The sequence below is a fragment of the Apaloderma vittatum genome, unplaced genomic scaffold (assembly GCF_000703405.1).
Source record: "Apaloderma vittatum isolate BGI_N311 unplaced genomic scaffold, ASM70340v1 scaffold1545, whole genome shotgun sequence".
Taxonomy (NCBI): Eukaryota; Metazoa; Chordata; class Aves; order Trogoniformes; family Trogonidae; genus Apaloderma; species Apaloderma vittatum.
This window is the reverse complement of record NW_009717432.1, coordinates 15,353-40,096: the sequence shown is the minus strand read 5'-3', so window position 1 is coordinate 40,096 and position 24,744 is coordinate 15,353. Positions and strand designations below refer to the sequence as shown.

The following is a 24,744-nucleotide window of genomic DNA, read 5'->3' as shown; positions in this document are numbered from 1 at the left end:
CAAAATTCTTCCACAAAGCCAAACAGCCATAGTGTTCTTACATTTAACACAGACAGGTAAGAGACCTCTCAGGACAGACTTCTAAATACTCATTTGTACATTTCCAAGCAGATAAGGAAAAACACATTTGCTTCAGTCCTTCCTCCATGTGCTTAGAGCAAAAGCTTTTATCATTATCACGGCCCAATGGTTAATTATCTACTCTTCCACACAGTGTGCCAATTCTCTTCAGCCTTATCTGTACAGTAATGGGCCTTTCACATGGATGTGTCTCTTTTCCCCAAATAATGTATTTTATTTACATGTTTCTCATTCAATAAACATTTCACTTTATTATAAACACTTAACCACAACTCCTCATCACGAGGTAATGAAGGTATTCAAGGCATCAGAACTCCTAAGGGAAGGTTTAGTTCAAAAGCAGGACGCAAACAAGAGAAACTCCAACAACAACAACAAAAAAAAACTCAAAAAAAATTTCCCCCTACAGGAAATGTTTTTTGTTTCTTATAACTTTGTGAGGTTCATGCAGCTACACATGAAAACAATTGAGTTTCCCTCTGCCTCAAGGCACTGATTTTAATAGTTGAAGTAGCTTAATCTTCAAATCCTTCATTTCCTCTAGTAGAAAAATCTTCTTTTATTTAGAATCACTGGAATTATTCACTATACCTGGTCTGTTATTAATACATATAGATGGCTAGAAAAAATAACATTAAGAAAGACAAAATAAGTTAGGAAGCATCAAAATACCAATCCGCTATTTTGAACTTTCAAGCTACATGGGTTTTGCTTCAAGCTAAATGGCATAATTGATTAAACAGTAACTTCCACCCTTTTCTCTCCCCAAGCTCTAAAATCGTAATGAGCAGGATGCCAAGGAATCCATTTTCTTCTTTGTTTTTAAAGAAGGCTAAAAAGATATGTATAATATTAAGTGGAACTGAATGTCCAGCCAGCTTATCAGCCAGGCTGATAATGAAATACTTTGACTTCTTCAAGAACACAGAATTCATAAGGAATAGAAAATACTCAAGTGAATCTTACTCCGCCCATGTCTTACATGTCATTCTCACCTCTGGGACATAAAATGTAAATTTCTTAGAAAAATATACAGAACTGGAAAGCTCACAGAACCGCTTTGTTTAAAAGAAAGCCAAACCTGAGACAAGAATTCACATGGACCTCTCAGCGAAGTCACCGAGATTATACTAATTCCAAGAATAGTGCTGATTCTTGTCTAAACATATACCGTCCTGGGAACAGCATACATAAAAAAGCAGAATTATTTGACAACTATTAAAATACAACTGGCATCCAACTAGTAGACTTTGAATTGCCTTTCTGATAGCACAATTAAAAACGCAACGAACTACTAACCAGGGATATAACAATCTAATGAAAAATTAAATGGCGTAGTAAAAGAACAATTCCAATACTTGGCATAGGACTGATTTCACAAATATTTTTCCATGTGTACTTTTTTTTCAGCTTTGGACCAAGATTTCTGAAAAAATCTCACCTTAATTATGATTTTAATCAAGTTTAAGGCAACAGTGAAGTTTCTCGGCTTTAGGCAAAAGCAGTAAAATTTTACAACATACTATGTTGTTACTACTTTCAAAAAAGGTAGCATCACTCAAGAAAATTGTGTTCAACAAAAAACAACTTACAGATCCAGATTTCATAGTTAAAAAAAAATTATATTAGAACACAGGACTGTAAAACAAGCCAACTGAAAATTGTATAAAAACTCGAGTGCTTGTAAACATGTCTGTATTGAACTTAGACTTCCAATACATAAAACCAAGTATCAGATACGCGTACCTTGCCTACTCATTTGTTTAGAGAGCGATTAATATATTTCAACCTACATTACTTAGTGGGTCATACTCACAAGGTAAATGGAGCAAAAACAGTACCAACACATTAGAAATTAAAAAAACCCTTTATAAAGGTATAATGCTAAAAAGAATTACCTGTTTTTGTTAGCAAAAGATTATCCAGATGTCTATCTCCAACTCCAAGGATATAAGTAATTACACAATAACCAGCTGTAACAAGTAAATTGCACACATCAATGTAAGTACCTTTCCTGGAGAGCAACAAGTTCCACACAATTAACACCAGCATCCGATATTATCTTAGTTCTTGCTCACCCAGTAATAAATATACAGTAGAGACTGAGGGGAGAGGGGGCCTGCTGGTGAAGAATAGTAGAAATTATCAGCACTATGGAGAACATGTGAACTAATAAATTAAAGCTCCAAAATTTTTGGAGTTGGATCTTAATTTACTACACAATTACATGCCTAATACTAAAAGCCTAAATTCATTCAATATCAGGATTAAGGTACTTCAAAGGAAGATGAAGTATTTTCAGCAAAATGAATGTACACCTTTTGAACCAAAGGGATTTTAAGACAACTATAAACAAGCATTACGCATTGATACGAATCTGAATGTGTATGTTAGCAGCATTCACAAGCCAAGCAGTAAGCTTAAATAAATAAATAGATGAATAAAGAACTCTTATTTTTATTTTTTTTTTACTTTCACTCAGGAACAGTTTGAAGCATTTCTAAAGACTGCGCCATCAGAAAGAGAAGGGGAAGGGAGAAGATACTGTGGAGCAATAACTGAGGCAGAGTTCTTTTGGTTGGTTTAGGTTTTTTTTCCCTACCTTGTAGAATAAAGTTGCTTTTAATTTAATAGACAGCAAATGTGATATTTTAACAACGTCATCAAGTCACTGAACAAGAACTATATTACCACTTTTTCTTGTCAGCTAACAAGAAGTTAAATGTAGCCCCACCTCACCCCAAAAAATAGAAAATTTTAACTTGTTTTTAAAAACTATCTTCAATATAGATGACTTATTATTATACAAATGGTTTCTATCTCTCTGAATTATAAAAACCCCAAATCACGATGCAGAGGGGACAGAGGCAAGACTATTGCTAGAAAAGTATTTAACTTCTAGCCTCCCAGAGGGAGAACTAAAAGCAAGCTGAGGAGAGGAATTGTGTATGACATGCCAGGCTCAGAAAAATTCTTTTCACAGATTCCGACAGCAAGTACACGCACAGTGATCTACTTGTAGTTATCTAAACTAACTGTGTCAATTCATCACCTATCCTGTGCTTTATACTTCAGATAGGAAGTATATATATATACTGTAACTTACCACAGCTCTTCACATACGTGTCCATCACCTCTGCGCTTATTCCATGAGGGCCAGTCTCACTAGGTGCATGTTTTCTGAAGAAGTTCTGCAGGGGAAGTAATGAACAGGTTTGGTTATTCCACATAATCTGAAACAGAATCTTTAGAACTCATAGAAAAATAAATAATTAAATCAAGACCACAAATGGCTGTTACTACCATCTGCTGAATTAACACCACTCAGTAAGATCTAATTTAATTTTGTAATACTTCGTCTGCTTTATCACCTTCTTACACTCAAGAGAAACAGATCTGAAGTTGAGACTGAAAAGTACTTTTCTTTATTAACAGCTTCAGAAAATTAACAACGCATGAGTGCAAATACCTCCATGGGAAACTGCTTAGGCCAGATCAACAAAAACTAAACCCGGCCTATCAGTCCAGATCAGTAACTACATTTGGGACACACACCCTGACAAGGTTTATCATTATAGTATGTCTCCATATTTCTCAATACAAATAACCACTAATAACCACTACTGAGTTTAAAAGGAAAATCTAAGGCAGCTAATGGACATTTCATATTTCCTGGGAAATAGTAGTAGTGGCTCTTCCCACCACTCAGAATAAAACTGTTTTTCTTGACAGTGATGAAAGATCACAAAATTAAATCCAAGCCTAAGTACCAGTTTCTTCCAGTAAGCAAACAGAAGTACAAACAAGCACTGTAAGAAGAGCTTCGTAGGCATCTGGATGACATGTAAGTGACTAAAACCATAAATGAAAGAATGAATAGCATCTTAAAAAAAGAGGAGCTGCTGAAGGACAGTACCCACAGGCTATTCGAGAAAAGTTTTGCTTGAAAAACAGTCCTATTGTAACACATACCAGAATTTTAAGGCCTGAGAAAGCCTTAATTACCTTTGTTTCAGAGAAACAAGTCTTTCTGACATATGGTAAAAAAACCTAAGATTCTGTTAAATGAAATCCCTAAACTAAACTGGGAAGGAAATTGTTAACTGGTCAACAGGGTACTAGAGAGAAATTTTACACGCTGTACCTAAAAAATAACAAGCAGCAAAGCCCCAAAACTAAACCCCAACAAAACCCACAAACACTTCAGACCATCCAACCACTAAACAGCAGAGTGTGAAACAGAAATATCCCCAAAATATGAACTAATTTAAAGATTGTTGTTAGAAGTAATTTACATTTGAACTTCAAAACACCTTTTCTTTCTTGCAGTTCTTTATTACCATCCAGTAGCACAACATTCACTTAAAATCTTCTCAAACTGAACAGCATTTTAAATATTTACAGATAGTGCCCATGTTCATAAAAACTGCTGTTAAACCCAAAAAGGAACATTCGCAAAAAAATAAACCAAACTTTCCCAACACCTAAAATGTTCATTGAGTTTTTATTTCTTTGGCCCAGCAATTTTATCATGAATTGGCACAGGAAATCTGGGCTCTATAGCCCATTTTGCCACTGATTTGTGAAGTAATCTCAGATCACACCCTTCTGATGTCTTGTCTACTTAGATTAGCAATTATCACAGGAAGGACTGCTCCTTATATCTGTACAGAAGATAAGCCAGTGGGGCACCTACTTCAGAAAGAAATATGATGTTGGAAGTAACTGTAAAATGACAATTTCACAAACATATCTTTTTTTTATAAAAACAGAGAATGGACTAGAATACGTGTAGTATATTTCAAAATTAGAAAGGATAGCCAAGAAAGCACTTTATAAAACTGTATGATTATTGAATGTGTAGATATAGCTTATAGCAATCTGTATGGAATGGAAAGCTCAAAAAACTTATGCAACTTGATGCCAATCATTCTCTGATGAATGATAAGCACTTGATAGGCTTATCTGTTAAACAAATAATAATGACAAATGATAAGCATTTTTTAATCTTTGTAATTTTAATACATGTAGTTTTTTGTAGCCAGGAGCTATTTGCTTTGGCTTCCAGTTACTGAACTATGAGCAGATGCAAACTTCACTATCAACTACCAAAAAAAAAACACAGGAAAAAAAGTTACTGTGACAAATTGAAACCAACATAAAAATGCCGTCTTTTCATTAAAAACCCCAACTTATTAGCTATATAGCTCATATGACAATTGGTTATGTTTTTATCTAACAATATTTATCTCAACCAGTTGAGCTTTGCTACCAAGCCTGTGTGCTCTGCTTGAAATTAGCATGAATTGTGTGTGCCACTATTTCATCATGTGTCTCTACTCAATTTGATGACAGTCACAGAAATGCTGCTAAAAAAAAAGTAAAAACAAATTTAAAAAAATCATACAGTACCTATATATCCACTATGGCAGGAAACAAACTATTCTATGACCAAATTATTTAGCTGTTTATTTAAATCCTTAAAATATTACTTGATATCATACCAAAACTGGTGAATGAATGATGGCAATACTTCAAAACAAAACAGTACAGAAGAGCATCATGCATCTTCCATTCACCATTTCAGCAAAGCCAGAATTTCCGTATCACAACTAAACTGCATTATTTAAATAGAATTATTTAAATTATTTAAATAGTATTATTTAAATAGTATTATTTTTAGGACATTAGCTACTGTCATGGGATTTAAGTATATTTTTTAAAGCAAAACATTTGCTGTAAATACTCTCACATAATTTGCTGTAATTCGTCTTCTGACAACGAATACAAAAATCAGTTGAGAGACTAAATACTTTTCTTTGAGATCTAAACCTGTCATTTATGCTGTTTCATCAGAAGACAATCTAAAAGGCCCCCATCACATACCTGTATACTTTCCTCAGTAGCAAGAACTTCTGCAACTGGCACTGACTGAATAAACTGCATGAAGCCTGTGACAAAAAAAAAACAGAAGAGAAAACCTCCAATACATAGAACTTTCAAGCTACTCTGTAACATAAGGACAACACTAATAAGCACTTTCAATCAACTGCTTCTTATTCTCAATAAAACATGTTTTGTCCTGATTTTCTGCCTTCAGTGGTTTTAAAACACCGTAATTAACACGAAATTAGTTTGCAAAAGGCATGTTGTTCCAAGTTTTCATGAGCAGAATATGTAAATCAACTACTTTCTAAATATTTATCCAGAATGTATCTAAAAGCATAGCCAAGTCTGTTTTGCCTTGGGGTTTTTTCTTCCCCCCTCCGTTTCATGCAAAGATTTATAAATAGGAGTGTTAAAGTTATTTGTCCACAATCACACCCCAAGCTAGCAGCAGAGACAAGAGTACTGATTGTCGCTCATTTCAAAATCCAGAACAGCCTTCTTTTATGCAGGTGGTTTGGTAACCTACTGAATACTGTGGTCATTCAAGTTATTTCCATGACTTACATCACAACAAGATTTTCTCACTCATTTGAGCTCTACCAAGTACACGCTCTATTAAGCAAAACATCTCTCACGAAAATAGTGTATCACAACACAGCCCATGAACAGAGGGAGAAGATCCCTCCCAATCATGTATTTCTAGGAAATAAAAGTATTCATACCATGTTTTGTACTAGTTGCCAGCACTTTGTAGGGTGTCAGCTTCAAATCCAGATTCTCTTTTCTTAACAGCTGGGGGAAAGAAAAAAAAAAAACAACCACAAAAGCAAAGATGAATGCAGCAGAAAAGCAGCTTCTACCTCTAAAAGACAAGTGTATTGGACATTAATCTCCACTGATCTTCACTGAAATTAGTAATGAGTGAAAGCCTGCTTGTCTATTTATTTATTTATTTTCAAATCTACACAGAACCATTGCCTGTCTGTAAGGAAATGAAAAAAAGTCACCCAAGATCTGAGAATCCTGAAATGAATCAGCAAGATAAGAAGCATTAACAGTTTTTAATAGTCTTGCTCTTGAAAAGGAAAATCAAGAACACAGAAGGACAACGATGTAGGTAGTAATTCTCACCTTATCCATGAGTGAAATAATCTGAAGAATAAGTTGATCTTGACGTAAATCGTCACCGTGTTTAAAAATTACTGGATACTTGCCTCCATCTTCTGTCTTGAAGAATAACTGAGCAGGCATTAAGGCACTCTGCAAAACGAAAACTTGCTCTACTAAGTTGGTTCATAGCAATGTTCCTAGTAATATTCTGTTACAATGGAGTTTTAAAACCTAAACCTTTGTTTTCTGCATTGTAGGTCAGAAGTGAATTAAGCAGGTATCAGGTCACAGGATCTAAGTATCAAATTCAAAGGTTTAGAGTAGCCATATCTGAATACCAACAGCGTGCAGCTATTCTCATATTCAAGCTGGGTAGAAAAGAAGCAATTCTAAAGCTTCTAAAAGCAGTTACTTTGCTGTCAACGACTAAACAGTTAACAAAAGTGTGACCTAGGCACTTTAAAAAAAATTAAAAAAACCAAGAAAAAATAATAAAAAAAACCAAACAAAAAATCCCAAACAAAAAAAATAACAGACAAAAAAAAAACACAAATAACCCCAAACCAATCAAAACAACTCACATCCAACCTTAAGGTTTGCTTTGTTTTTTTAAGGATGAAGAGCAATGGACACACTCCTCTCCGTATGATCACCAGCCCCTCAGCAACAGAAAAGATCTATTCAAGTTTTGCTTGTATGCATCTAATTCAAATCAACACAGAAGCACCGTGCAAAAGGTCACAACAACACAAATTTCCACTGACCGTATCAAAGAAACACAATTATAGGACAAACATCAAAGAAATGCTAGGGGCGAGACATCTTAAACAATTAATTGCTTCCTTAATCTATTTAGTAAAAGCAAAAATGCCTTTTTACAACGTTGTTTGAGAAAGTCAATTTAATCGTTTGCATTTTCTCTGCATAAAATGGGTTCAAGGGGATTGATTACCTACATGAATGATTTTATCTATTGCAACTGACTTAGTGTCACCTCCCTCAAAACAAAAACAAAACAATAATCAAAGATACAGAGTTTAAGAGTGAAAATAATTGATTTTCATATGCAATGAAGGTTTCAAAATTGTTGAGTTCCATAAATAAAGGAAAAATGATTCTTTTAACACTCATACAAAAGTTGGCACATGATGTCCAAGAGCACCAAAAACTAGTGATTCTGCCCTCTTTGGGATTGTTCATTTCTTAAATCATAGTACAGAACGAGAGATTAAATCAAAATCTGTAATCTTTCAGAATCAAGAGATTCAAAACCATGTCTGACTTTAAAACAAGTTACATCTTCTTATTTTCTATATTGCTACAGAAGACTAATACGCAGAACAGCGAGTTTGTCCTGATCAAGTTCAGCTATCGTTTTTGACAGAAAACATACAGCTGCTGTTGAGGATTGGTTTAAGGACTGACAAACCATCAGGATACAGGATTTACCCATTAGCACACTGCAACTGTATGAAATGGACCACCTTATTGCCTTCCAGTCTCTACCAGTGTAACAGATTATTTTGCACGGGAAGAGACAGATACATCTAGACGAGATGCAGCACACCTCATTTGGTTTGTAGTACTTTGTTCGTAAGTGGCATTTCTGTGGACACGTTTCTGTTGGACACAAATAGAAGTTCAGAGAAACTCTGAACTTGGAAGCTCCCTTGAGCATGGGAACCTTCATAAACTTCACAGCCTTATAAAAGCTGTTTTAAATTTTGAACATTTGCTTGTAAATAAGAGCCACAAAGGAAAACCAAGCAGTTGTTTAGTCACTTTAAGAGTACAGTGCATTTACATTTACATTACGTCAGGCTCTTTAAATCTTTCAACTGGTATTTCTATGCTTCGTGCTCTTAAGATAGGGTTGCATTTCAGCTATTTAGATCTTGTTTACCTTGAAGAGTGTGGCTTTTTCAGGGATTATCCCTTTAATTTTCACCTGAGGTTCCAGAGGAAGTGGAATAAGTTCCATATCTGCTAAATTCATCTTCTCATTATCCGCTAGCAATGCCTGAAGCCTCTCATTCTAAAAGAAGAGAAGAATAAAAACTTGTTTGTTCATGTTCTGTTTTTTTTAAAAAAGTAACCGTAAAACATATACTAGGTATATACAATAGTCAGGAAGCCTTTTAAGAAAGGATTTATTAATATTGAATTTATTCAATACTTGACTCTTCCACAAGGTTTAAATCCTAAAATCCGGTGAAATCTCTATTTGCAGTAATTTGAATAGGGAAGCAGATACTCCACCTAGTCTGAGTACAGTCAAGCAATTTTGTGTGATCTATGATGGTGTCACAAAAAAATTTCCTTCTACACTGCCTTCACTAGTAGCAGGGTTATGTGTTTTCCATACCAGAATCAAATGTTAGTTCTGCTTCAGAAACCTGATTCACATCTTCAGCTCTGATTCTTTAAATGTCTGACTCAAGGAGATCCAGCATCACCAAGGAACCAAACTGCTAGCAGCTTGCACAGATCCAGTTTCAGGGTTTGTTCTGTATTCCTACATTTGTACTTCCCAGAAACACACTATCAGTCAATTTTTGAGTACTTTACACTCAGTGTCCTACACAATAAAGTTCAAATACATTAAAGTCTCTTGCCTTTTCCCCCAATGAATGAAACAGGCACAAACACACAGCAAGGTAACCCACTACTGTTCGGAGTATTTCCAGTAGTTAATTGTTGCTAGGTAAATTTTAATCCAAAAATCAAAGTCATGTGTGTTAGTTTTGCCGAAATGCCCTGGCAACTATAAAAGAATGTATGGCAGAACATTACCAATATATTGCACAACCGCAAAATACATTCTCACAAATTGAAAAACCCTTCCGCTTAGTGATTACCTTTATTACTGATATATAGAACATTTGTAAAATTTCATAAAAATGATGCAACACTTAAGCATTTCATTTTCTTACACAAATATACTCCACAGATTTAAAGAAGGTGACAAAACTCATTACACTGAAAATTCCATGTTTAAAAATACTGATGTGTGTCAGAGGAAAAGAAAATACATGAATAGAAATCCTGCCCTGTACACATCTGTAAAGTTCACTTATAATATATTCACTCAGAAGGACAAAGCTTATTAAAATGCACCTATGATGTAAATCTTTTTCCTCAAGACACAACAGAAGGAAACGTTTTGCCAAACACACACCGTATAAAAGAACAGTTTTGTTGCTTTTGGAAGAAATGCAACCTTGCTACTAGTCAAAGTGCATCATCTACCTTGGCATAATTCTCACACCACAATTACCTCTGCCACTATCCCACATCCCCCACGACTTGCTCACTGCTGTATTATCAACTATTCAGTTATTCTCATATCTTCCCTTTGCCATAATACCCCAAAATTCTTCTCAAGGGCCCTTTTTGTTTTTCATCTGCAAACTTTTGGAACATTTTGGAACTTCAATCTATCTAAACCTCTTCAAAGGTTGTTTAAAGCTAGCTAAGACAGATGGAGACCTCCTACAAATCCCAGTGCTAAGAACTTTTAGTGAAAAGCTAATGTCGCTATTGTCAACTTCTAGCCAGAGATAAGTGTTTTAATCCTTTAGTTACCTTTTTCTTGCGATTCCCACTTTCACGCTGCACTGCTTTCATTACATGAACCAGCCGATCTACAAACGTCTGCTGGGCTGCCAACAATGAACGCATAACTCTGACTGACTTATCACCCTAAGTGAATTAAAAGAAGCAAAATTAGTTCTTTGTTCTGTAATTATTTTATCTAGAAATTATTCCTTTATTCTTTGACCTTTGGGTTTTTAACAGGTAAATGAATAATGATCAATTTCCTGTCAATTTGAAAGTTTTTTTCTGGAAAACACAATCAGAATCACTGTAGCTAGCAATCTATCATCTGACCTACCAGTGCACTTCAATTTCTATCAACAATTTCAGTGGTGAACAGTCATGCATGACATACCTATTCACACAGCCAAAATAAGTTAGTAAGGATAAGCACATGGAATATTCTTATGAAGGGTCAGATTTGGGTATCATCCCCAAAATCAGGAAGTGCAAGATACATGAAATCAGGAAAGACTACACATCTGCTACAAACTACCGCTCGCAACTCATAGAAGTTTTTTTGATGGTGTTTTATTCTCTGCTGCTCCAGCACCCTCTGCTGCTGATACACAGAACAACACTGAATTGGAAAGGTGGGTCTCTTGCCTCCCATTTGCACTGCAAGGACAAATGCTTCCAATAAAAAAATAGTAAATAAAACAGATTCATTATACAAGGCACAGAATTTTAGGCCCAGAATATTATTAAGAAGAATAAGCAATAAAACAGGGGAAAGTTCTCAATACTTGTTCTTTTCTTTTTCAGTAGTTTCTCTGGTTTACCACAAATTCAAAATTATAAGCAAAAGAGGAAGCTTTTCTAAAATTTCCTTGTACATGACATAAAAAATCCCTTTCATCATCAGGTTTCTACCTGTACCTTTTTAAAAGATGACTACCCCAAAACCACCATGCGTTACCTTCAGCAAAGCCTGACTAAATCTTCTCATCACATTTAAGTACATTTCATGAGTCTTTGGGTCCCTCTGCTGAGTGTCTTGGTCTTCACATTCCACTATTACATACCTGCAGCATAAAAACAACCCCAGTTACACTGGTGCTACACAATTTGAGTGAAATACAGGGGTCCTGCACTATATATAGACCTAGAACTAAAAATAAAGCCAATCTTTGAATGAGATCTCTATCTCAACTAACACGTGAACTCCTCAGAATTGCCTGGTCACAAATTTCCACCTTGAATCAGGACAACCTAACAAAGTTTGAGTTCTTACACTGAAGTGGCATCACTCAAACAGGACAAGTCAGAAGTCAAAATCGTAGGAGCACTCCCATCAGGCAGTACACATGGGAGGAACAGGCATTCCACTGCTCTACTACCTTCTACATAATGTAGCAGCTGCCAACTTGCTACTCAAGTATACCTGCAAAACCAAAGCGAATCTCACCCTACCTGCTCTCTACTCTACCATTAGCAATGGTGGAAGAGGCAGTACTGGTCCTGCAGCCACTCTGCAAAGTCTATATTCCAAAGTAAGTTTTTATTTCTGAAATTAAATTCAGATACTAGATTTAAACAGTACAAACTGGTACAGTTACATTGAAAATTTATTTTGAGAAGTTAAGCAGTTGTTTGGAATATTTTTTAGCTTATTCATATTCACAGCACAAACAAAATGTAGCTATGCACAGAAAGTCTCCTTTCTGCTGTCAATATAACTCAGTACTATCCAGTAAAAACATTTAACTCCACTATTAAAGAAACAGAAGAAACAAGTAAGCTAGTCGATTTTCAAACACTACATTTGGATTCGGAAATGACTCCACATATTCAATAAACATACTTGGACTTCACACTGACAGCTACAATCATCCCTTTCTTATGCACTTTTGCAGAATTTGCCACTTAATGATTATGGGACAAGATTGCAAGTCTGTCATTTGCAGCTGATTGCATCTGACTACTCTCGTAAATAAACAATATATGATACAGACTAAAATAAGGCATATGTAATTTATTCCATGAGTACTACCTCAATCAAATCTGCAACTAAAGACTACTTCTAGGATGTCACTAACACATTGTTTTGCAGCATTCCCTCACTAAAAAAACTAAAATTAGTATAAAAGTAAGTCCCTGTTTACAAAACCTGAGCTCTAAAACTTCAAGGAAAATAGGAAGCAATAAATTGACACGTCATTTTCACCTTCATTTGTCAAAAAGATCTAGACAGTTTTCCAAAGCTATCTGGAAATAAGGAGTAAGAGTAATGCTTCATACTTGGAAAGGTGTCTCATATGTCCAAAAGGACAGACAGAAAAAAGCAGTAGCACTGACTTCTGTAGTTGAGGTTAAAGGATAAGGATAGGATAGCTCTATAATGACAAGTGACTGAGCAGGAGGTTTGATTTTCAGGGGCTATTGTACTTTTTCCATTGATTATTTTAGGTGCATGCTGTGTCTGGATAGTTGAAACAAGCAATTGATCAGCAACCAAGACGATTTATGGCTACGTCAGCTCAAACGGTGGCTGCAACCTTTGTTTTTGTCACTGAGAAATTGAGATGTCTGGAGAGAAAAAGAATAATTTGACTGGTTTTTTTTGTTGTTGTCTGGTGGTGGTTGTTTTCCTGGAAGTCATAAGACAAAAAATGTAGAGTTCTGGATGTTCAAACTTCCTGCACACTGAGTATCTGAGATGTTGTCAAATGTAAGCAGGGAGTTTCTATCAGTATCATAGAAATAAGCTAGTCTACTAACACTTATCTTAATGACGAATATTTGATCACATCAAGCATTTTGCTTCTACTCGCATTAAGTCAGTCTGAAATCATTTTATGCATTTACATTGAACAGCATTAGGCAAGCTTTATCTTTGGCCAATGCAAGAGATGTACACTAAGGAACTGTACAATACATACAAATACACACACACACTTTCACAGAGTAAACCTCTACTAATTTCAGCTTTCTTCAAACAAGATAGTTCCTGTCTGCAAATGCTTACTCAGAAGGCATGCAGACAACTAGTTTAGGCATCTAATTTAATTCTTAAAGTACTGAAGTGAGACAAGATCCTTTTAGCTAAGTAATCTTACCTCTCCGCTATATAGACGAACTATTCACAACTAAAGATTCCCCTATAAAAGTACACAATTGCAATGACATTTTGTTTACACTTATAACCTAACCAGAAATGGAATATAAAAACAAAATCAGATTAGCTTAAAAAAGTGCTTTATGAACCTTTATAAAGTACACTCCTGACTAACACTTCAATATTCTAGCCAATACTGTCAAAAACTATGAACAGAAAAGCGAAGCAGAAAAATTACTTCCACAAAAACATCTGAATGACAGTTTTTAAACTAGTTTTCTTTTTTTTTTTGACCTACAAATCACCTTCCTTCATCTAACAGTAAAGCATGGTCACATGTTTTTTTTTAAAAAGTGTCCTGATTTTACCAAGTGTTACATTCAAATGCATAACGTTTTAAATCTATTACTTCATTTTGAGAGAAACTGAGATTCTCAAGTTCTCAAGACAGGTCATCCTTTACTGTGCATCCTTCTGAGCATTATAGATTTGATTTCAATCAGACATTGAAACAGTAGGAATAAATACTTTCTAACATACCAGTACAAGTAGTTGGCCAATGTGGAATTTTTGCATGCTCGTGATATCAAGAAAGTGCAAAGGTCTTGCTGGAAGGGATTTAAGAAAAGCAAAATTAAGTTATAAAGAAGTCTAAGCACTTGAGAGACAGACAAAGTTAAGGAAAAATAAACACATAATTGTAGGGAGTTCTGAGAGATATATTGCCTTCTAAAATTTGAATCCAAGCCAAGTTAATATTTAAATCATATTAGTTTTAATATTACTCCAAATTCAGCAACAACAGAAGTAAAAAAAGGTGTGCTACTACAGCGATATATTTACTGACATGTCAAAAGCTGATGTTCTCCAACAATAAATCTTTAAAATGAAGTTTCTAATTACAATTTCCCCCTATGCAATTAGCACTTGCTGCAAGATTCAACCCTGAAAGGGATTTGCTACCCTGTTTTGCAACTAGAAGATCCAGAACTCATTAAGATGTTCTACATTTTTACATAAAGAAAAAAATCTGTAGAGGATACATAGCATTTAGCTGCTTTTTAAAGGTTTAATATTCCAAGACAAGAAATCTGTGCATCTTTACCAATATGCTCAAAGTGAGGCTCATTTTCTATGCAGCACTGAGACTCAAAAAAGAAGATTTTCAACAGGGAATGGATTTTTAGTTCAGAGACCAACTATAGTGCACATGAGATTAAAATCAGATTCCCTCAAACTATCTTTACCTTCTAACTTTCCCTCCCTTCAGTCTCATTCTTATTACTCTTCTACTTGTGGTATAAATTGAGCATAATTCTTGCCAGACGTAAATCAGCTCAGTGTCCCATTTAGGTTCAAAAATGATGACACCCATGACAAAGAATATGGCTACAGGAAGAACAGGCTGCAGAAATTGAAACATTTGGATAACTGTTTTCCATTAAAAACCTATTTTAAAACACCTCAAATACATGCAATTGCCAGTATCTAATCAGCATGCGACAGCCTCTCAGTAATTTTCTCCTCTAAAGGACAGTACTTTTAATTTTCTGAAGTAGTCAATTCCTAGTACCCCAGTTTGGGCCAGTACAACTGTGCACATAAATAGATGGCCTATATTAAAAAAAAAAAGTCTAGTTAAGCTATGACTGTTTTCTTTGCATTTAGTTTACATTCATATTCTTTGAGGACTTTTAAGTATTCAGCAAGATGCAGTAGAATATTCACAAACAAAAAGCTAAACCCAATGCCAGGTCACTAAAAAAAAGTTTCAAAAATACAAAGTAAAGCATTTGACTTACATCAAGGTTTTCACTATCTGCAAGCTCCTTCGTCTTAGAAGTGAGAGGTGGTGAGGAAACAGGTGGAATAGGAGTCATAATCTGGGAACTACATAAAGGAAAGCAAGTAGTTGGCATGATTCAAAGTCTTGCTTGGGGCCTGGGGCATGCATGGAAATGGCAACATATTTCACTTCTACCGCACAATGAATTTGGAAAACTGGAAGAGAAGTATCTCTGAAGATAGTGGCTCAAAGCCCATTTAAGAACAAACTGCATGAACAGCAACTCTGACAGCTGCAGTTCCTGAAAAGAGAAAAAATCTGTGCCTGGACAGCCACAGTATATGGCTGTGAAGGACATTCCCTTACATCTAGCTTAGAATTTGTTCTATTTTCCATAATAAACCAGCAGATATAGATGGGAATTTAGCAAATCTGTGTTTTCAGGATAAGCTTTTTTTTTTTTTTTGGAACGTTCTTAAGATGAAATTGCTAATACATAACACCTGCAAGCACACATCTCTGGATTGCAATTACACATAACAGAGCTGACAAACCCAATGCCTGTGAGGCAAAACTATCAGACACTAAATTTACCTTGAAAAGAAGTAATCAAACAGCCCTACTAATGTCTAAGTGCCATTGCAGCCAGGAAACACACCATACATTCCAGGACACCCACTGTACAGCAAGATCAATGAAAAACAGTTTACTTGTAACATGAAAAGTATACTCTAGTGATACAAGTGCTTAGACACTGAGGCATAAGACTAAAAATCCTGGAAAATCATACGAAATATACACAGGGAGTCTTCAGTTCACCAAGTTTGTTTGCACATCGCTTAATTCTACCTTAATTAGATATTTCAGCCTCTCTTTTGGGTTCCTACAACAATAAAAAGTCTGCTCCCTCAGCTTCTTTACATTCACAAGTCTCTTCCTACACCTTCTTTCCAATTTCTTTACATTTCAGACTGATCCAACTTCTAGATCCATTTTTCTGAGAAAAGTGGAAACTGGAGCCTCATATAACTTCACTGAAGGCATCCTAACTTTTACAGAAGGACAAAAGGAAGCAATGCCAATGTTCTTCCTCCTCTTCAGAAAACTGTCTTCCTTTCATACTGTAAAGTAAAAGGCCACAATTTCAAGATTAAGAATGTTTGCTCTGTAAACTGTCTGTAGTCAGAAAATAGATTATGGGAAAGCTCAGGGGTTAATCTTTTGGTTGCTTTTTTGTATGTTTGTCTGTGGTTTTTGATGCTTTTTTGTTTGTTTTTTATGTCACTGCATCGACAAATAATTGGATGTGAATATGCAACAGTCTCTAAAAAGAAGAAAATATTTGAGGGCTTACGCTTTTCTAGCGCAAATCTAGGTTTCTTACCTGTCTATTTCAGCACCATTAGTTCCAGATGTTGTCATGCTTTCTGACATTGAACCTTGACTGTCCCTCTTGCTAGGTTCCAGTCCATTCTTAATATCATCAAAGTTTTCATATTTCAAAGCCTGGACTAACTGTAGCAGGTACATCAGCAAATCCTTAGGGAGTAAAAAAAAAAAAAAAAAAATTAAAAAGAAGTGAGAGGGTCAGTCAAAGCTGACTAGGATTCCATATTTTCAAAATTCTGATTTACAGAAAAACAATTAAGATTTAGTAGGACATAAAGAAATTGAAACTGTGGTTTCCCCAGCAACAGTAGAAAAACTGCTGTAGAATGGAGTTTGAGTCCCAAAATACACTGAAATATCACACTATTGAGTTTTTGTTACTCAAAGGTAGTAAGCGCTAAATAAGTAAAATATTTAAGTGCAATTACTATTTTAAAGTTCTTTTTAGTTAAGCTGCCCTACTTGCTTCCAGCATTTGTAAAATAAATCTTTCAGTTTGTGGCTCCCAAGAAGAAAATTCAAGCACAAAATCTTATGCTTTGGGTTTTTTTTATCCCTTGTGTAGCTGAGGATCTACAAAACCTGACATATTCGATCTATTTTAAATTGAAGAACAGAATTTTAATCACTTGCTGTTTATAATCAATTTGTGCTCTTTACTATTCAACTTGCTCTGCTTAGTTGCCTTCAAATGTTTTCTAAGAGATACATTTTTAAAGTCAAAGCTGCATGACCTTGGCTACTGAGGCAGACTTGCAGAAGTTTGATGTATTTATGCTCCTTATTTTACAGTCTATTGATTGCAAAGAATGCAAGAGTTACAGTAATACATTCAAAGCTGGGTTTGGTGTTTGTTTTTTTTTTTACTGTGAAGAGAAAATAAAATATATAAATAATTTAAATTTAACAGATTAGCATTTATTAAGTGAGCTCTACTCACAAATCATAGCTCATCATATTCTAATCAGTATACAATTATAAACACATTATTTCCACAGATGCTTTTCTACTCACTTTCTTTAGCACATGAGTATGATGATATGCTGTTTCAATTTACCAGGTGGATTTGCTGAAAATCTTATCAGTAGACTACTGAAGTTCAGAGCAGTTCTATGCACCTTAACATTCAAAACGTATCACTGGTTTCTGGAGAGAACATATGGTTGCTTCACTGTGTTCGACAAAATCAGCAGCCACTGTCTGTTCACACCAGGACCATTATCACGAGTGCCACTCAGTGTTGTGAAGACTTTGCTCCATGAAAAGCTTACAGCACAGAGCATCACAGTGATTTTAAGTTTTCTATAGCTATCATTTGCTCTAATGCCTTAAAAATGAGTGAACATTTCAAATACTCAATGAAACTGAGACCGGCTGGCTTCCACATGTACCCCCAGACCACTGAATACCTCATCATCAGCCTGCTGAAGCCTCGCAACAGCATAGCGCCGAACTGTTGGGTTGGTGAAGTGAGAGGAGAGAAGTTCTAGAGAGTCTTCCACATCCATAGGCTTCCACTTGCCCAGCAGCTCCAGTGCTTGCTTTGCCTCTTGTGGCAGGTCCCAGTTGACACATTTTAAGAATTTTGTCAAGGCCTAAATAGAAGAAGATTGGACAATTCACAGAATCACAGAATGACCTAGGCTGGCAGGGACCTCAGAGATGATTTAATCCAACCTCCCTGTATCGGCAGGGACGCCTCTCAGCTAGATCAGGCAACACATGGGGACCGAGCGGGGATCGAACCTGTGACCTTGATGTTATCAGCACCACGCTCTAATCAACTGAGGTAATTCATCAGTGAAATGCCAGGTTAAACAAATTATTTCAGAAATTCATGTTTCACTTCAAGGTAGAAAGAATTTCAGACTATATTTACATAAGCAGAGACCTGGGAAACCTTATTGATGTGACAATACAATATTGGATTGTTTTAACATGTCCTAAAAAAATGCAGCTGAGTTATGGTACAAGTAAAATGTAAAGTCAATGGTTACTGCTCTACTAAAACTACCACTACATAAAAAATGCCCACTCCTGATGGATTATTTAGTTATTTTACTTTCGTTTTGGTGTGCTGCTACTTATTCTGGTAAAGCTAACCCTTGTCTAGAAGGGATGAAGCAGCTCCTCTCAATAATTTTTCTTTGCTGAAGATAAAATTGGTAGCATGAGTGTTTTAAGTTAACAGTCAGTGTTTGTAGAAATACTGCCATAGTAATAGCCAGTTCACCTTATTTAAGAGGGAAAATTACACTCATTAATTTTTAAATCAGTAACACTGTAGAAAAAGTGAAAATAATTTTGACTAGCTTCTAAGACACAGAAAGTCTGTATCTCTGCAAGGACAGGACATTGTAAAGCGAGTGGCAGATTAAACATCTCTTGTGTTACTAAGTCCTCTCAAATCATTCAACTTACCTTCTCCTGATTAGTAAGGTAATATCTGAATTTCCAAACTAGATCCTGCTCCTCATACGTTAGCTGCTTTGTCGGTGGATAACTCACTATGATCTATTAGATACATAGTCAGAAAGTGAGTTAAAAACATGAACAGGCACAATAAACAAGTTAGTCATAATTAACACTGTAACAAAGCACAATACTCAAACAAAAATAGCTAGGGGGAAAAAAAGCTTTCCAACAACAAAAGTTTTCATGCCATCACAGTGATGTTCCTCAGTTGTCTATTGAAATGGCAGCATCAGCAAGTTTCCTCAAGGCTATCAGTAACACCTACATGATACACACACAATATGCACTCTTAAACCCGCTACAGCTGTTTTTAAAAAAAAAAAATGAGCAAGTCCTTTCTGCTCCCGAGTTGGACCCATCTAACTACACACTTGTAAGAAGCACTTAACATTTCTTTATTAATGACTTCCTATAAACTGAAATGGACTGTATTTTCCCTAAATTGTTGTCACCATATATTAATACCGAACTACCCAATAAAATTGAATCTATCCAGCATATGACTGACTTACATTAAGTTGATCTCGCGTAGCTGCATTAGGCTTCAGATCATGATCCGAAGGTCCACTCCTCAAACTTCGAGCAAGCTTATGATGTTTACTTTCTACTAAGTTCTCCTAAATGCAGAAGGTAAGTCAGTAATTATAAATACTTAAAACACTAGAGAAAATTATTACTGAAATAAAACCATCTAGCAGACTCACTAGTACCACGAATAATGCATGGTAATTAAAATTCACATCTAAAACTACAACATCTTCTGGATTAGTTTTTTTTCTTGTTGTTTCAGAAGAAACTCCTTCAATAATATGTGGAGGGTTGTCTGCAGGTTTTTGGGTGTTGTTTGTTTTGTTTTGTTTTTTACTTCACATAATTTACAAACCCTATCTTACCTTTTGGTGAATCGCTGCAAAACGTAAGCGTTTCAGTCAACACATCCGTGATTTCAACAGCACCAAAACGTGCCAGCCACTTGATAAACATTTTTAGGATGAAGTTTGCAATATAAAGCTTTGTATGCAGGAAAAACATCTCAAAAAGTTTTCCCACTGTTAATACCATGTTAGCAACAGTAGGAGCCACAATAGGAGCCACAGTGTCAACGAGATTTCAGCAGCCAAGGCAGTTTTCAGCATTGTCAGACTTGCTCTTGCAGTGTTAGATTACACAGTGCTCAAACAGTGTTGCCAGTAGAAGCCCACTTACATTAAGGTTCCCAAAGCTGCCAATACCAGTCCCACTGAATTGGCATCCACAATAATGGAAATCTTTTCTAGAATTGTACTTAGGCACTGTCTACATGAAAGACAACATACAAGAAAGTGTAGGGAGAAAATATTTTAACAGAAGTGACCAAGAGTTACTGCACCATCCTCTAAATTTTTTCAGCTCCCTCTCAACTTATATTCCCACCCTCTGATCTCTTTTGCCAACAACCCCCTTTGTCTGCTTTCCTACACCTCAGAGGAAAGCACAACAGGTATGGAAAGGAGGAGATTAACATAAGCCTTAAATTAATTCCTGTATTTTAATCTAGCAGCAAAAAAAAAAGTCAAATCCACTGACATTTCTCAACCAGTCAAATATATCTTCCATTGAAATTTTACAAATTTGAAGACAGCAATACACGCTCCATTTATGAAAACTTCAACAGAAATACTGTAATACAGATTGCATCACATGGAGCATGCTTACCATAGACATCTGGGGATCTGGAATCTTAACAATTTCAGAACTTGTTAAAATTGGAGATGACTCATCACCATCCTGAATGACAAGAAGTTAAAGGCATATTAAACATCAAGTTTTAGGAAAAAAACATGTCATGCTAATGTATTGTGAATTATACTACAGGGAAAGAATGATGCAACTGCACCTTGATGACTTTTGATGGTAATAAAGGGCAAAACAGAAAATAAGAAATGGATTCTTCTTAGTTTTAGTTTTTGCCAGTTGATAAACAAGATGACAAGGTAAATCAAAGTTCATCATAGAGAAACTGCTTGGCAAGTAATTGCCAAGCTGACACACAGGCGAGTGGAGAAATTTGCCATTACCATTACACAAGGGAAAACCAATTCAGGGTCTGTATTTCCACTGAAAACAAATATTTTCCTAGAAATAGCAACTATTTTGCAGAAAATGACTCCTAACAGTTCAACACAGGCAAAGCTAGGAAGATACACGTGTGCCTATCTACGATGGGTCCCACATGGAACGTGACATTACAAGTTCGTGCTGTGCTGCTCTGGAGCAGTACAACAGGAGCCTGCCAGATTTCCTCAGGGAACTCTAACCCGCTGCTACCTAAATAAGTGAAAGAAGAAGTTAAAAATTTCCAGTTTGAATCTGGCAGAGGGAAAAATACAAAACTCGGTAACTACAAGGCAAAAATAGCAACTGTTTCCCTCATCCAGCCACTCCCAGCCATTTGTTGTTTTCACATTAGAAGCATAACTAAATCTGTGGCAAAACCTTTCATTTAAAAGGTAGTATAACACAGGAAAACAGGAAAAAAAGCCAAGATGATAAAACTGGAATAATATGTGCTATGTTATATTTATACTTAGTTTGTTCTCATTTATTCTGGAGCAAATATCAGCTCAGAGAAAAGTTGTTTGGATACATCAACATTTCCCTCAATAACGTAAGTTTTGAGATAACTCCCTCAGGTCTGCTTTTGTTCCCACCCTTTTTCCTTCTCCTGGTTTTCCAATCGCACATGCCCCTTGGAATGGCTTGCTTTTATACTTCTCAGAGGTAACTTTTAAGGAAGTGATAGAGGCTTGTATGAAAGGGAAGAAAAGAATCATTCATCATCAACAAGACATTGGAGTTAAAATTGCCATTAACCTTTCAGGAGAAACATTTTCTCCACCTACATAAATTCGGTGTTGCTGACTACAGTGAAAGATCTCTTATTACTAAAATGCACATTCAGGAAGACACTTCCATTACATTTATTAGTTATTTCCTTTCTGAAATAACAATTTTATCGTCAAAATAATGACAGTAACTACATGCACCTAGTTAAGGGAAACTCAGTCTCTCCGTGGGTGATGTCAGTCCCAGAATACAAACAGGAATGCTTTTTCCCACTAGTCTTTAAAAAAAGTATGCATGCAAAAGAGTACGCATGCAAAACACTGAAGAGGACAAGGAGGGCACTTGCTTACAGTTTCCATTTAACAATCATACAATCTAAATAATGAATTTAGCTTTAACCTAATTGTATAGAAATGCTTCAGAAATACTATTAATTCTATTATCACAAAACACCACCCTATCACTGTAACCGTACACCGAACTGAGTCGGAGCCGCTGATAGATCAACCCTCACATTGTGTTAAAACCTTTCCCATCTCATCAGGCAGAACTTTCACATCACTTTATATTACTTTTACAACATCAAATTATATAAACAACAATTAAATTTTTTTTTGGTGGGGGGGAAATACTTCTGAAAATAAACATGTTCAATGACAAGAGATGACAGATCAATTTCTATCTACTAGCTGACTATCCTTCTAATCAAAACTATAATAAGGCTGCAATCTGACTTGACCTTTATAACTGCCCAACTGACAAACTTCCACTGTCTTTAGACCCTGCATATAAAAGCTCTATAGGAAAAATTTGACACAAGAATGGATTCAAAATAAAATTTCGAACATCCATATCCCATGTGGATTCTCTAGGGATAAGTTGTAGTAACACCCATTGTTCTACATCTTTCTGTCAGTGAAAGGATTCAGAGAAAATAGCTCTAAAAGGAAAGAATGTGACAAAGCTTTTAAGATGGCAAAAATGAAGCACCTTCCACACAACCAAAAGCCTGTGACAGCTACTGCTAGTCAGAACTTACTAGAATGAGAATGACAAAAGCACAATTGCCTAAAATTTGCTTACGAAAATAAAAAAGAAAGGCACAAAGCCTTCTAGTGTCTCGCGTCAAAATATTTATAATTCTAAAACAAAGATGAGGGATTCTTTCAAAGATGACTGCTAAAAGAATGACTTCTAAATTCATTGCTGATATCTTTTCTTAACCTTTAAAAAGAAATATTATAATGACTGTTCTTTAAACTCTTCTCAAATGTAGTTAAATTATGCTGAGGACCGGAGATGAAAAGCTTTAGTTATTTAACTCAAGAACTAGGAAAACTCTGTTCCCAGTGTTTCATTGGATTTTAGATCAAAGCCTTAAGCTTCAACCAAAATCTCTTACGAAACTAAAGTTTTGCCAATCATTCATTAACTCCTGTGTCAGGAGTTAACAATATTTTCAGCACAGAGTGTATCATTAGTGGTCATGGTAATGCTGGGTTGACAGTTGGACTAGATGTTCTTAGAGGTCCTTCCCAATCTTAATGATTCTATAAATTCAGTCTTCACAAAGGCACAGTGCCATGACTTTGCCTGTGAAGGATGTCAGATGTTCAACTTGCCTTCTGATTAGATTAACATGCAGCTCTAATTCTTGGCCACACTTGGAGAGTATCACACAGATCACTGTGACCCTGACCAAACAAACTTACTAAACCATATCACTGCCCAAGAATCAACTCTAAATTAGCACTTGGATTTGTCCAAGTGTGAGCTTTGAGTGTCTCTGCTGATCATCCCCATGTAGCAAGCTTTAGTTCAGAAATACGTACCTCCAACCAGCCACTGAGCCCATGGGACTTGGTTAAAGCTAGTCCCAAGTACAAGAACACAGAGCAGACTTCAGCCCTTTAACAGTCTCTTAAGTGTAAATCTGCTCCTCTCGGCTGCAGTACTTGCTAGCACAGACAGGATCTGAGACAATCTGCTATTCTGCCACTGAGAACAAAAAAACCCACACTAATACCAAACTCGATTTAAACTACCATGTTGCAGAGCTGGAAAGGTATTTCATTACATTAAGGTCAGTGCATGTGATTTTATGTAAATATTAGAGTGCATTTAAGAAAGTCAACAAAATCTGCAGAATTTTCTGAACCAGCAAGGTGTTTCTACACTTTGCTGAAAATCAGCTTCACAGTGATAAATAAGAAAGTTATTTATACTACTCTTTAATAAAAACACCATTTCAACATCAATGGGATCCACCTTCTCCTACGCAAGAAGCAAATGGACACCTGGTGCTGTAGAGTTGGGGCTGTTCAGTCTGCAGAAAAGGAGGCTCTGAGGAGACGTTATTGTGGCCTTCCAGTGTCTCAAGGGGGTACAAGAAAGCTGGTGAGGGGCTTGTTAGGGTGTCGGGTAGTGACAGGACTGGAGGGAATGGATTGAAGCCAGAGATGGGTCGGTTCAGACTGGACATTAGGAAGAAGTTCTTCCCCATGAGGGTGGTGAGACCCTGGCACAGGTTGCC

The 24,744-nt window shown here is 35.9% G+C and overlaps 1 protein-coding gene across 1 annotated transcript in view; it reads right to left on the bottom strand.

Annotated features, from left to right (window-relative positions):
• Positions 1-1,979: 1,979 nt before the first annotated feature.
• PIK3C3 (phosphatidylinositol 3-kinase, catalytic subunit type 3) overlaps positions 1,980-24,744 on the bottom strand; it is a gene marked incomplete at both ends in the record, with an annotated part of 37,348 nt that continues 14,583 nt past the window's right edge. Inside the window, 15 exons of the mRNA XM_009869870.1 lie at positions 1,980-2,054; positions 3,188-3,272; positions 5,968-6,032; positions 6,693-6,762; positions 7,102-7,230; positions 8,984-9,115; positions 10,666-10,782; positions 11,597-11,702; positions 14,276-14,343; positions 15,538-15,625; positions 16,906-17,060; positions 18,320-18,505; positions 19,332-19,424; positions 19,898-20,002; positions 21,081-21,152. Of these exons, the coding sequence (XP_009868172.1) occupies positions 1,980-2,054; positions 3,188-3,272; positions 5,968-6,032; positions 6,693-6,762; positions 7,102-7,230; positions 8,984-9,115; positions 10,666-10,782; positions 11,597-11,702; positions 14,276-14,343; positions 15,538-15,625; positions 16,906-17,060; positions 18,320-18,505; positions 19,332-19,424; positions 19,898-20,002; positions 21,081-21,152 (1,546 nt within the window). The remainder of the gene's footprint in view (positions 2,055-3,187; positions 3,273-5,967; positions 6,033-6,692; positions 6,763-7,101; positions 7,231-8,983; positions 9,116-10,665; positions 10,783-11,596; positions 11,703-14,275; positions 14,344-15,537; positions 15,626-16,905; positions 17,061-18,319; positions 18,506-19,331; positions 19,425-19,897; positions 20,003-21,080; positions 21,153-24,744) is intronic.